At 47.0% G+C, this 11,449-nt stretch overlaps 2 protein-coding genes across 9 annotated transcripts in view; both read right to left on the bottom strand.

Annotated features, from left to right (window-relative positions):
* Positions 1–3,740, bottom strand: part of YAP1 (Yes1 associated transcriptional regulator) — a 130,774-nt gene extending 127,034 nt beyond the window's left edge. For 7 of the 8 annotated variants that reach the window (XM_090030198.1, XM_090030196.1, XM_090030197.1 and 4 more), the window contains exons 1-2: positions 3,275–3,709; positions 2,227–2,477 (exon numbers count right to left, since the gene is read on the bottom strand). In XM_090030198.1, coding sequence (XP_089886324.1) covers positions 2,227–2,477; positions 3,275–3,592 — 569 coding nt within the window. In that variant the 5' untranslated portion in view covers positions 3,593–3,709. Of the gene's footprint in view, positions 1–2,226; positions 2,478–3,274 lie in introns of all 8 variants that reach the window. The other variant, XM_090030199.1, reaches the window with a different exon arrangement.
* Positions 3,741–4,177: 437 nt separating this feature from the next.
* The window catches only part of CFAP300 (cilia and flagella associated protein 300), a 43,032-nt gene continuing 35,760 nt past the window's right edge, over positions 4,178–11,449 (bottom strand). Inside the window, exons 6-7 of the mRNA XM_090030200.1 lie at positions 11,373–11,439; positions 4,178–4,347 (exon numbers count right to left, since the gene is read on the bottom strand). Coding sequence (XP_089886326.1) covers positions 4,222–4,347; positions 11,373–11,439 — 193 coding nt within the window. The 3' untranslated portion in view covers positions 4,178–4,221. The remainder of the gene's footprint in view (positions 4,348–11,372; positions 11,440–11,449) is intronic.

The following is an 11,449-nucleotide window of genomic DNA, read 5'->3' on the forward strand; positions in this document are numbered from 1 at the left end:
ACCATGCAGAGGGAACCAGTTTTTTAGAAGCAAAATGTGCTCAGCAGCAAAAATCTAAATATTTACTTCATTAAAATTAAGCTCTCGCAAAACAAAAAAAGCATGTATGTGCTAAACACACATTTTATTTTTAATCATAGGAAGCAACAGTTTTAAGCAACTTCTGAAATACAGAACTGCTTTTGTTAAAAGAAATTCTTTACAAGCTCTTGGCGCTTTCCAAATGTAGGAAGCAAAGTTAATAGAAATACTTCTGAACTGCAACAAGGCTAGCAGATTCCACTTGTAGATGGTATTCTAGGCTCTATTAGGGGGAGGGGAGGGAAGTAGTTCTTCTAAGCGTGAACAGAGCCTTCAAAACTGTCCTCAGACTCTCCCAAACCACAGCATCACCCAAGGAAAGCAAAAAGAAAAAACAGCCTATTAAGCGGTTTAAGATCTCCCAAGGTCAGCATGTGACCCAGCAGGGAGAGGTTCAAAAAGTACAGCCTTTATTTTTCTTCCTAACAACCTGGTTTGTTTCCACTCTTTTCCCCTTCAAGATGCATCCTTCACAGCTAGCAGCTCTTTCAATCATTTACTTTGGATGTCTGCTTGAGAACAAACGATCTTGCTCATGCAGATGAGTTTGCCAGACTTGTGTGTACTTTCCAGTCTCAGGCTCTTTATTGTTCTTGCTGAAACCTGACTCTTTGAAATGGATACCAAGACAGACAAAAAAGAGAACTTGCAGGAAAAAAGGAAGATTTTCTGTAATAATAGCGAAATTGTAGAAAAGCTTTCCAAGATCAAATCCTTCCCTCTGCTTTCACCTAAATGAGCATAATTAAAGAATCAATTATAGGAGTGCAAGGATTTTTCGTCTACCACAACAACTGTAATGCTCCCTCTATAAAATTTAAAGTATCAATGTAAATGCAAATAATAATTAGCACTACAGATAAGAGCAATTTTTTAAAATACCATCTTTGTCATGTTCTATTTAAGCTAGTTAAGAGTATAACGAGCATAATATACAAGTTTTGGAATGATATGAAAACTGTGTTTTGTTCTTCAAGGTCCAGTGGGTCACATTCTCAGCTGGCATAAAACTGCCTAATTCTAACAGTGAAATTAGGCAAAATATTTCATATGAACAAACTTCATGCTTCATAGGAAACAATGGTAAATCTTCAAGGGGGCTTCGATGGGCATTGAATTAGGTCCCTATTTCATTCTGAGCCATAATGCAGTTACATGGAAAGCATGTCCCTGCCACAGACATTAAGGTCTTCTGTGAATATAATTTCAGGTTTGGATATTTTATTTCAGCAAATGGGACTACAAAAAAAGTTAAGAACACTTTTTAGACTAGCAAGGTAGTAGGAATATATATATTTTTTAATGCTAGTGGTTCCATCCCTTCAAATTTGAAGTGACAAATAATATGTTACTTGAAACCTAGTGATTGAACGAGAATTGTGCGCACACTTCCAAAAAGGAGGACAGGCTTCTGCTGTTTTAGAAAACACCACAGAGCATCTCCTGATGGATGACATGTCAAAGTGCTGGCATGTGTAACCTCTTCAGCAAGAGAAAAAGTTTAATATATTAATTTCACTACTTTAAAAAGACAAAGTAGCGAAAACAAGAAACATTTTTAAGAGTTCCGACATTCACCTTTCACTCCAAAGTTAGTTTTAAGAACTACAGGCCCCATCAGGTTCATGTACCGATAAGACTTCATAGGAACCTGACACTGTACTTCCAAAAAAAGAAAGTAATCAGCAGTCACCCAGTATTCTCACTGCAATACTGCTGAAAGTTTCTTCGATACCCATTTTCAGCAATTTGCATGCTACTTTCCAAATACCGACCCAAAGAACACCTTTAAAATGACCTTGCTTTATTGTACTCCAAGTATTCATTTAAAGTTACTATATGTTACAACAGACTTAAAAATACGCCAAAAAATAACTAATCCAAGATGAGACATGCCAAGAATGAGGCATGTTTCTCACAGCTAGGCATAACTTTCAGGGTTCAACATCTACACCCCCAGTTCGAGTCAGATAAAGAGTTATACTACTGAAAATCATGATCCATAGTTTTTAAATCTATTTTATATATTACCTGAACGCTACTGAAGGAACACAAATTCTTATGTACACACAAAGGTTCTTAAACATGGAAAGGGAGCTTTGCTAAAAAACGTAACCTTGTTTTTTATAACTCTATTTTACTTACTTCAGAAAGTATCTCTGGCCAGATGGTGTCTTAGCCATTTCCCAACCTGGTGGCAGAGGAACATCATCGGGGATCTCAAATGAGGACTGACGGAGATGTTGAGACGATGAGGCAGGTCCAGGACCAGTCACTACTCCAGAGGGGGTAAGGGTCCCCGGAGAGACAGCTCCCAGCTGCAGCGAAGCTGGAGACGAATGAGCTCGGACATGCTGAGGAGTCAAGGCTCCCGCTGTACCTGCATCAGTGCTGGCCTGTGGGGAGTAAACAGTTCCCATTAAGATACTTCACAGAAACACACCTACTTCGACTTTACTGAATTGTCTGCGAGAGACTCAGGTATATTAAGTTGTTTTCAAACTTCTGACTTGTTTCAACGCTGTCAGCGCTCAAAGCAAGTTAAACAAAGTCAAAGCAAGCTTTAAGCTGTTGCCAGGACATAGGGAATATAAATTATCAACCTTTTTTGTCCACTTTTTTTTGGTGGTGTTGTTGTTGCTGTAAACTTTGAACGCACAAACAAAAAGCCTTACAGTTTTCTGAGCAGGATCCCATCTCCCCCGCTGTCATGCCTGATGCACCACTGCCCTGAGCGTTGCATCATGGTTCCCAACAGAGCGTAAACGACCATTTTGATTCGGTAGCATTTGACACGCATCTTGCAAGGAGCAAAACCAAAAAAATAAAAAGTGAGCCGTGGCCCTGGCTCCTTATAGGTGTCACGGGGCTGAAATCCCCATCCACTTGAAATCTAGTCCCCACCTTGCCACAAAGGGACCAGGAAGGCTACCGCTGCCAGCGTGGGCAGAAAAATCAAAACCTCCAAAACTTGTGGTGCGTGTGCGCAAGCAGGAAGACCCCGGCTACCCCGGCGCAGGCGGGGCGCCCTCTTCCCCTGGAGGCGGCACGGGCAACCCCTGGCACAGCTGCGACATGGCACCGGGCCACGTCCCAGCCTGGCCCCGCTCGCAGGGCGCCTCCTCCCCCGCGCTGCTTCAACCCGGGCTCCCGCGGGCCCCCGCGGCGGGGCGGGGCGGGGCGGGGCGCTCACCTGGCGGGAGTGGGCCTTGGGCTCGGGCGGCTTGAAGAAGGAGTCGGGCAGCTTGCGGAGCCGCATAGGCAGCGTGTGCGGCACGTTGGCGCCCTTGGGGTTCATGACGGCGTTGAACAGCGCCTCCAGGTCGGTCTCCGAGTCGCCCCGCACGTGCACGATCTGGTGCCCGGCCGGCGGCGGCCCCGCGCCCGGGGGCTGCGCCGCGCCCGCCGCGGCCCCGGCCCCGGCCCCGGCGGGCGGCGGCGGCGGCTGCGCCGGGGGCTGCGCCTGCGAGGGCGGCTGCTGCTGCTGCGAGGGCGCCTGTCCCGGATCCATGGCTGCTGCGGCGGCTCCGAGCCCGCGCCCGCCGGGGCTCCCGCTTCTGGCCGCCCCGCGAGCCCGGCCCGGCCCAGCCCAGCCCGGCCGGCGCCTCCGTCCCGGCGGCGGCGGAAACTAAGTCGCGCAAGAGGCCAAACAAAAGTTCTGAGACGCGCCCGCCCCGCCCCCTCCCCTGTCCGCGCCCGCCCGCCCGCGCCGGGGCCCGCCCCGCCCGGCCCGGCCCGGCCCGGCCCGGCCCAGCCCCGCCAGGCGCTGCCCCTCCGTCTTGCCCCGCTGGGCACGGCCGCCCGCCGCCCCGCACACCCGGCCCGCCCGCGCCCCCCTCGCCCACCCCGCCCGCCCGCCCGCCCGCGCGGGCCGGCGCTGCCGAGACGTCCGTGCAACGCAGAGTTAAACGAGTGAGAAAACTTTGCTGCAAACTTTCGGCCTCCGGGGGCGGGGCGGGGGCGGCGCCCGGCGGAACCCGCATGACGTGCCCAGGGGTGGGGGGACGGGGACGGGGACGGGGACGGGCTCCCGGGCGGTGCGGGTGCGGCCGGCCCCGGGGACAGACGGAGACGGAGACGGAGACGGAGGCGAGAAGAAGAGAAGAGAGGAGGTTTATTGGGGCCGGGCCTCGCGCGCAGTCAGCAGGCGGGCGAGGCGGCCCCGGCGCAGTGGGACAGCGCGTGCACGTGTCGCCGCCGCGGGTCCACGCTGATGTAGGCGAAGCTCAGGCGGTCGCGGCCCGGGAAGCAGCTGCCGTCCGCGCCCTGCAGGGACGAGAGGAGGCGGCGTGAGGCGCTGGGCCCGGCCCGGCCCCGCCCCGCCCCGCCCCGCCCCGGCCGGAGCGCTTGACCCGCTGCCCTGCAGCCCCTCCCCGCTCGCTGATCGCCCCGGCCAGCTGCTCCTCCAGCCTTTCTGGACCACAGGGGTAGTGCTGTGCTGCGCTGCGCTGCCAGGCGGCTGAAAGCAAAACCAGGGCAGCCCTCGGGCACCGACCCCACTGCCTCAGGTCCAAGGCGAGATGCCCTCCCCTCGCATGGGGCAGCCCCTGGTCTTGGAACCGAGCAGGGCAGGCGAGGGCTGCCCCTCTGCTCCCTTGCCACCATCCCCTGCTGTGGCTTGGAGCATGGCTCCGACCCAGTCCTGTGGCACCAGTACCCCGCCCACACCCCATGCTCCAGGCCCCAGGCTGCATCAAGGACAGAGCCTGCCAGGGCTGGAGCAAAGGTAAGTAGGAGGGGAAGGGGCTGGGGAAGTAAGTGGGAATAGAGGCCAAGGACAGGGGTTGAAATAGGGGGAGGACAGGCTCCCACCACCCCCACAGCACCTGCTTTCTCTACTGCCTGACTCCTTATTCACTGCTCTACCATGTATAGAATCAGATTATTGCAGGGGTCATCTTCAATTCAGAGTTGTTTTGGATTTGAGTAAATAATGTGATTTCCGCCAAAAGTGCAATTCTGTAAACCACACTCAGCTGCTGCCTAGTCCTACAAGCACCTGCCCTGTAAGTTGTACACTGAAGTCCTTCACCTCTCAAGTTCTGCTACTGACCATACCCCAAAGTGCTTCTACCTTAACAGGGCTGAGTAGCTTAGCACCTGCCTCACCTGAGCATATGGGAGATATAAAAACCAGGGCTACTTGCACCTTACTTTAAACCCGATGGGCTCCTGCACCAAGCCCAGCACACGTCCAAAGGAGGCAGCGCATTAATTGGACCTGGCTCACCCAACATCTGTATAGATCGGGTGCTTTAGTGGGGCTTTTTGGGCACTCTTATCTACTAGCTGATTGACTTGGCTTTAGATGAAAGTACCAAAAAGCCCCACTGAAGTGCCCAATCTACCCAGATGCTGCAGAGCTGGGTGGAAGTAACATGCTGCTGTTTCTGGGAAAGCATAGTTTTGGGGTTCTTTTTTAAAACATCTGCAAGCTTCCCAAGGGTACAGCTACGTGGTGCCAGCCATTGTGTAGGGATAACTGAGTTTCCTTTGCGTGCTAGCTCCCAGACTAAAAGCAGTATAGCCATGTCCATGCAGCGTTGCACCTGAGGTAAGTAGCTTTGCTTTTTAGACCTCTGTTAATTATTCCAGGCACTGCATGAGCAGAGTTACTGGTATACTACATCCAGATATAGCCTTGGACTTCTGCCTATCTCCTAGTAGATGTTTTCAAAGTGTTCCTTTACAAGTGAAGGGGCAGGTACTTTTTTTTTTTTTTTTTAAATACACGTGTTGGGGAATGGGGGATGAATGCTGCTGCTCCCCTCGTGCACAATTCAGGCTCATGCAAAAAGTGGGAAATTTAGATGAACCTAGGGGGACTGAAACCTCCATTTATCCTCTTGCAACTATTGCACTTTAAATAAAAGAATTCAACATGCATTGGGCCAGAGAGAGAGCACGGCTCTACCCAGATGGTTAAGGCACTCACCTGGGAAGAGGAACTTGGATTATAGTTCCATCTCCATTTTGTCCAGTCCACTGGTGCCCTTGCATATAATGTGAGGAGTTTCCATGGGGCAGATCCTGGATTTTGTAAAGTGGGGGGAGGGTACAGGAGCAGCAACTACTAGCTGTACCCCAGCTCCCACCTTCTCCCCGACTCCCGCAGGATAGGCATGCCATAGTAGAGCTGCCAGGAATGTATTTTTTAAGTGCCAAAATCAGGTAAGAATCTGCCCTCCATGCTCAGTGGCATTTCCTCTCCCCTGCCCACTGCTGCCACTGTCCCCACTATCTCCAGCTGTCCTAGGGAAGGAAGGCGCTACAGAGCTTCCCTTGCCCTGCTGCAGCTGGGCTCTGCAGGCAGTTGGTCTCAGCAGCAGTGATGGCAGAGTATGGTCTGCCTCCATAAGCCTGCTCCCAAGCTGGCAGAGTACACAGAGTCCTAGGCAGAGAAGAAGAACCCACCTGGTGCCACCACTGTCCTGAACTGAGCCCAATTCCCTGGGCAGCCTGGCTGAAGTGGGGCAGCAGATGCTCTGGAATTTCCCCCTGCCCTTGGGGCACCTGGGGATAGCACCAGTGGTAAACAGGCAGAGGTGGGGGGGAAGGAGGTGACCCGTCACTGAGCATGAAGTGGAGGGCAGGAGAGCAATTATTACCCAATTTGAGGATTTTAAAAAAGAATCCCTGGCTGCTGCTCCCACTGTGTGGTTGGAAAACGAAGTGCAACTGGGCCCCTCTGGATCTGCTCCTGGGAACTTTTCAGTTCATTTTAGCTAGACCAAATTTCTTTTTAATTAAACTAGTTTAAAACCAGTTTGATCTACATATTTCAGTGCCTTATCACTCTAGTATTAGGGTGTCTTACACAGAAATTAAGAATCTGCAGTTTTAAGTTCAAACAGGTGGTGTGTCTGCAACATCTACTTGATTTAGTGTTGCCAGAACTAGATCCAGAGCTGCTGGCTTTAGAGAAACACAGATAATCTGCTGATGATTTTAGACAGCATATGAGAGAGATACTGTGGAAACAATTATACTGTTGAACAGCTCTTCAAGAAAACAGTAACACTTTATCAATAGTCTTCTAAAAGAGCTAGGGAATATGTGTATTCTTATAGTGATGCCAACAGCACTGCTGGGCTGAATTGGCATTTAAGAAACTCCTTTGTTATTATTTAATATCACAATTGTTTCAGATTTCTTCATGGTGAAGTTTACTTATATACAAACACTGAGCATTTTAAACCATTCAGAGTTCAGAAATATACACTGTCACAAGATTTCAAATACTTCCTTTTCCCTTTTTCCTCCTCTGCGCTCCCTCAACTGTGAAGCTGTATACAATGATACATATATATGTAGATCACTGGTTTTCAACCTTTTTTCATTTGTGGACTCCTAGCATATTATGAATGGAGGTGCAGACCCCTTTGAATTGTAAGTGTGGGTATTCACATATTTTTGATTGAACACAATCATCTTTCATGGACCCCTTAGGCATAGTCTACAGACCCCCAGGGGTCCGTGGACCACAGCTTGAAATCCACTTGTTTTGAATATTTTGCTCAAGGTCAGATTATTACATTAAAAAGCAGTTTTAAAGCAGATGTAGTACTAATTTATAGCAGCATTTCCTAAAATTATGTGTTAAGATAATGCTTATAAATCTAACAAGCATAAGGAACAGATAGCTAGGTAGGTATGAGATTCCTCGGCATGTTACTAAGACAAAACTCCAGCTCTTGTTTTTAACATCTAAACTAGTTAGTGTGTTGTAGAGACTGATATATAGAAGAGGACTAATTGCTGAGTCAGGATCCAGGTAAATAGGAAGTTACGCTGGTAATTAAAGTGCAGCCAAAAGATGAGAAGGATTTTATCTCCTTTTGCTAAGGACATGTATTCACCATTTGTTATTCCAGTTTGAAGAATGGGGGTTCTGTTAGATTCTCAGCTGCTGTTAGACTATCAGATGGCACCAGTGACAAGGATGAGTTTCTTTTATCTCTGTCAGGCTAAGTAGATGTGACTCTTTCTTTCAGAAGTAAATGTTACAAATATGATCTGTGCCTTTTTCACCTTAGATTAGATTACAGTAAAGCACTGTGCACAGGGCTACACCTTAAAGTCAACTCAGAAACTGAAACCAGTGCAGCTAGTTGCCCCTTTGATTAGTGGAGTTTCTCATCAAGAGCACAAAGACAGTTATGCTCTAGCATCTGCATTAGCTATTTCATATTTTTTCAATGGTGTTTAAGAAGATTTGACTGTAAATTTAACTCATTTGAGACTTGCTTATTCAAACAAGCTGTGCCTCACTCCAGGAAATGACCTCATATATATGTAGGGACTAGAAATCCTGAAGCTGGAGTCTCAGGTTTATAAGAGGAAGTTGCAGCCTGTTCTCCTTACCGAGCCCAGAATTTTGGACTACATCCTCTCCCTTCGTCTAAAATAACCCATATTTGCCAAATTTTACAACATGCTGCAATGCCATTCCCCCGCCCCCCAACAAGAGTGGGGTGGATTTTTTTCCCGCTATTTATTTGTTTTCCAGAATATATAAATTGCTCAATCTTGCTTGTTATATTGCTGATATTTTTAATGTATGGCAAAGGAACCTAGAAGGGCCTTAAATGTTTTACCTAAATCTGAATAAACATAAATATAAATCTGTATTGCTGATACATAGCTATGAAAACAATTTTATTGTGATAAAATAAAAATATTAGGAAGGTATTTTTGATTCCAGGAATCTATTTTTTTAATTAGAAAACTTTTAGTTTAATAGGAAGGAGAACAGTAAATTATGACATATATATTGGGTTATTTTCAAAAAACCGTTTCAAAGCCTTCCATGAATGCTACATAGTAGTTAAAAGGTGATGACTCATTAACTAACAACGGAAGCACTGGCATCTCACAGGGAAGTCTGCAGTAACACCAGCCATTTCTTTTGGAAGCATGTATATTGTCTTTCATTTAGGTTGCATACTTTAGTGCATAATGATGGGTTTGGAGCCACTCAACCTACTATAACAATTAAACTGACAGATATGCAATAGGGAACTCATTATATGCACATCTGCTTTCTAAGTTCAACTTTATGGTAAGTAAGAGGAGTTTTAGGGAAAGAAAGAAGCTTCAGAAGCAGGCAGAGTAGATCTCTTATTTGGGAACCAATTTCGCCCTTCAAGCCTCTTCATTATGTTCTAAACTGTCCCACCAACTTTAGAGAAGCATGAATCTACCCAGCAAATGCTGTAATGACAGATCTAAGTCTGGGTTAGGTACAGGTTCAAAATAAGATTCTTAATGCCCTTAGGCACATCCATCTTCAGGTCTAACATAACTAAAAACTAGGCCTTTGACCCCAGGATGCTGATGGAAAGAACAGAGCTAGGTGTCTACATTTCCTGTATAGTAAATGGAATTTATGTGCCTCAGAAGGAGGGTTCAGACAATCCAGATATCAACCGTGGAAATGCCTATAGGTAGCCACTAGGAAGCACTAAACACAAGGGAGCATCTGAATTCCTGGTCCTCTGCTGAATTTAGGCACCTGACTCAGGACTGCACATGACTTGTACGCAGGGACCAAAGAACTAAGTTCTCTTCTGAAGCCAGGTGCCTAGTAGTGAAGGTCAATCAATTTCAGTATAGCTCAGTGCATTTTAGCTCTTAGGTAAGAATGGACCTATGTTATTTGAAAAAGTAGCTATTATGAATGCATGGTAAATCTAACAAGTCCCAGTGCTGTCTATGCATTTTTATCCAGTAGCTAGTGAATTAAATAAGTTCAAGGGGGTAGGACCTAGGGTTCTCTCTCTTCAGAAAAGAGCATCCACTTCACAGCAGTAAACAGTAAGGCCCCCTCTTGATTGCCTTCTGGCGCACACAAATCTTGCATACTTGGCTACCCAATGGGACAGCTTCAAACAGGAGAGATGGAGAGTACCCCAACCCTAATTCAGCCCACAATGCACTGCTTACAAAACTTTCCTGTGTTGGTGATGTGTAGGGGGTGCACGTGAACCCCCTGCAAAAAGTACTGCCAGTGTTGCCACCCACCACCCCACCCTTTCTGCTGAGACCACCACTGGCGTCTGCGGGGAGTCCCTGATCAACGCTGCCAGTCGTGTCTGCAGGTGGTTGCCAATCACCAGTCAGTGCTCGCCACTTTCCACCCCCTGCTGCCGACAGCGCCGCAGCCACCTGCAGGAGCTTCCTGCTTACCATCACCGGCTGCAGGCGATCACCATGCCTCCCCAGTCTCCAGGGGCACACAGCCTTCATGCTTTCCTGGGTTCAGACCTCTTTTACAGAAGGCCAATAGCACATCTTCCACTTCCCAGGAAAGTGTCCTAATCACTAGGTTACTGGACAAGAGATGGGGGAGTCCTTTTCCTTCTCCTCCCCTCAACTGTGATTCAGTAAGGCTATGGTTATAAGCAATTAGGCCTTGGTAGGGGTTACAGATTGTAAATCCCATATTAACAGAAATGACAAAAACGGGCTGAAACAAGTAGCATAAACAACACTAACTTCCGGGAGAGGAAAAGTATTCTGAAAAAGCATCCCTCTTCTGCATTTCCTGTCAGCTGCCCTACACATCCCCGCTGCTTTGAATTCCCACCTAAATGTATATAAGCGTCTCTCTGTAAAGATGATCTAGGATGCATAACTGTTTTTTAAATCTTACTTATTTAAAAGTACATGCTCTCACTTTCTCACACACACACACTCTGAGAGAATGTATCGTGTCACTGTAATTGGGTGCTTTTTGAATCCAGTTTGCCAATCTGGATTTTGACTTTAATGGTTGTCTTGTATCTGAGTTTAGATAGAAAAAAACAAAAATTACCTAGAATGCTGAATTCTAGGCTGGAAATAACTGGGCTGAAATATGTTGTTTTTCATCAAACTGTCTCAGGAGCCCACATGTTTTACTAACTTAAAAAATGAAAACTGAAGTGGCATTCATTGGTGAAATGTTATTGAAAAGTGATACCAAAATGACAAGGAAAAGAGTCTTTAAAAAGTTGCACCCAAGTATTAACTAAACTATTATTAATTATATTGATGGTAATAATAAGATATGAATAAATTTCTAGTCAATTCATTATCTTCACCATCTACAATTACACAGAGAATGTTTAAGACCTAGCTAGACAAAGCCTAGTCCAGGATGATCTAGTTGGGGCTGGTCCTGCTTTGAGCATTGGGTTGGACTAGATGACCTCCTGAGGTCCCTTCCAACCCTAATATTCAGCAATTCTAAGTTGGATACTTTTGCACTTCTCATGGATAAGTCCTACACCAAGAAAGATAATACTTACATAGGCAGCAACTTTGAAGACCACAGATGTGACGCTTATTTCCTTTGTTTCAGGATGCTTTTGAACACTGAAATATG

The sequence above is a fragment of the Crocodylus siamensis genome, chromosome 1 (assembly GCF_052110815.1).
Source record: "Crocodylus siamensis isolate JL-2025a chromosome 1, ASM5211081v1, whole genome shotgun sequence".
In the NCBI taxonomy this organism is placed as follows: Eukaryota; Metazoa; Chordata; order Crocodylia; family Crocodylidae; genus Crocodylus; species Crocodylus siamensis.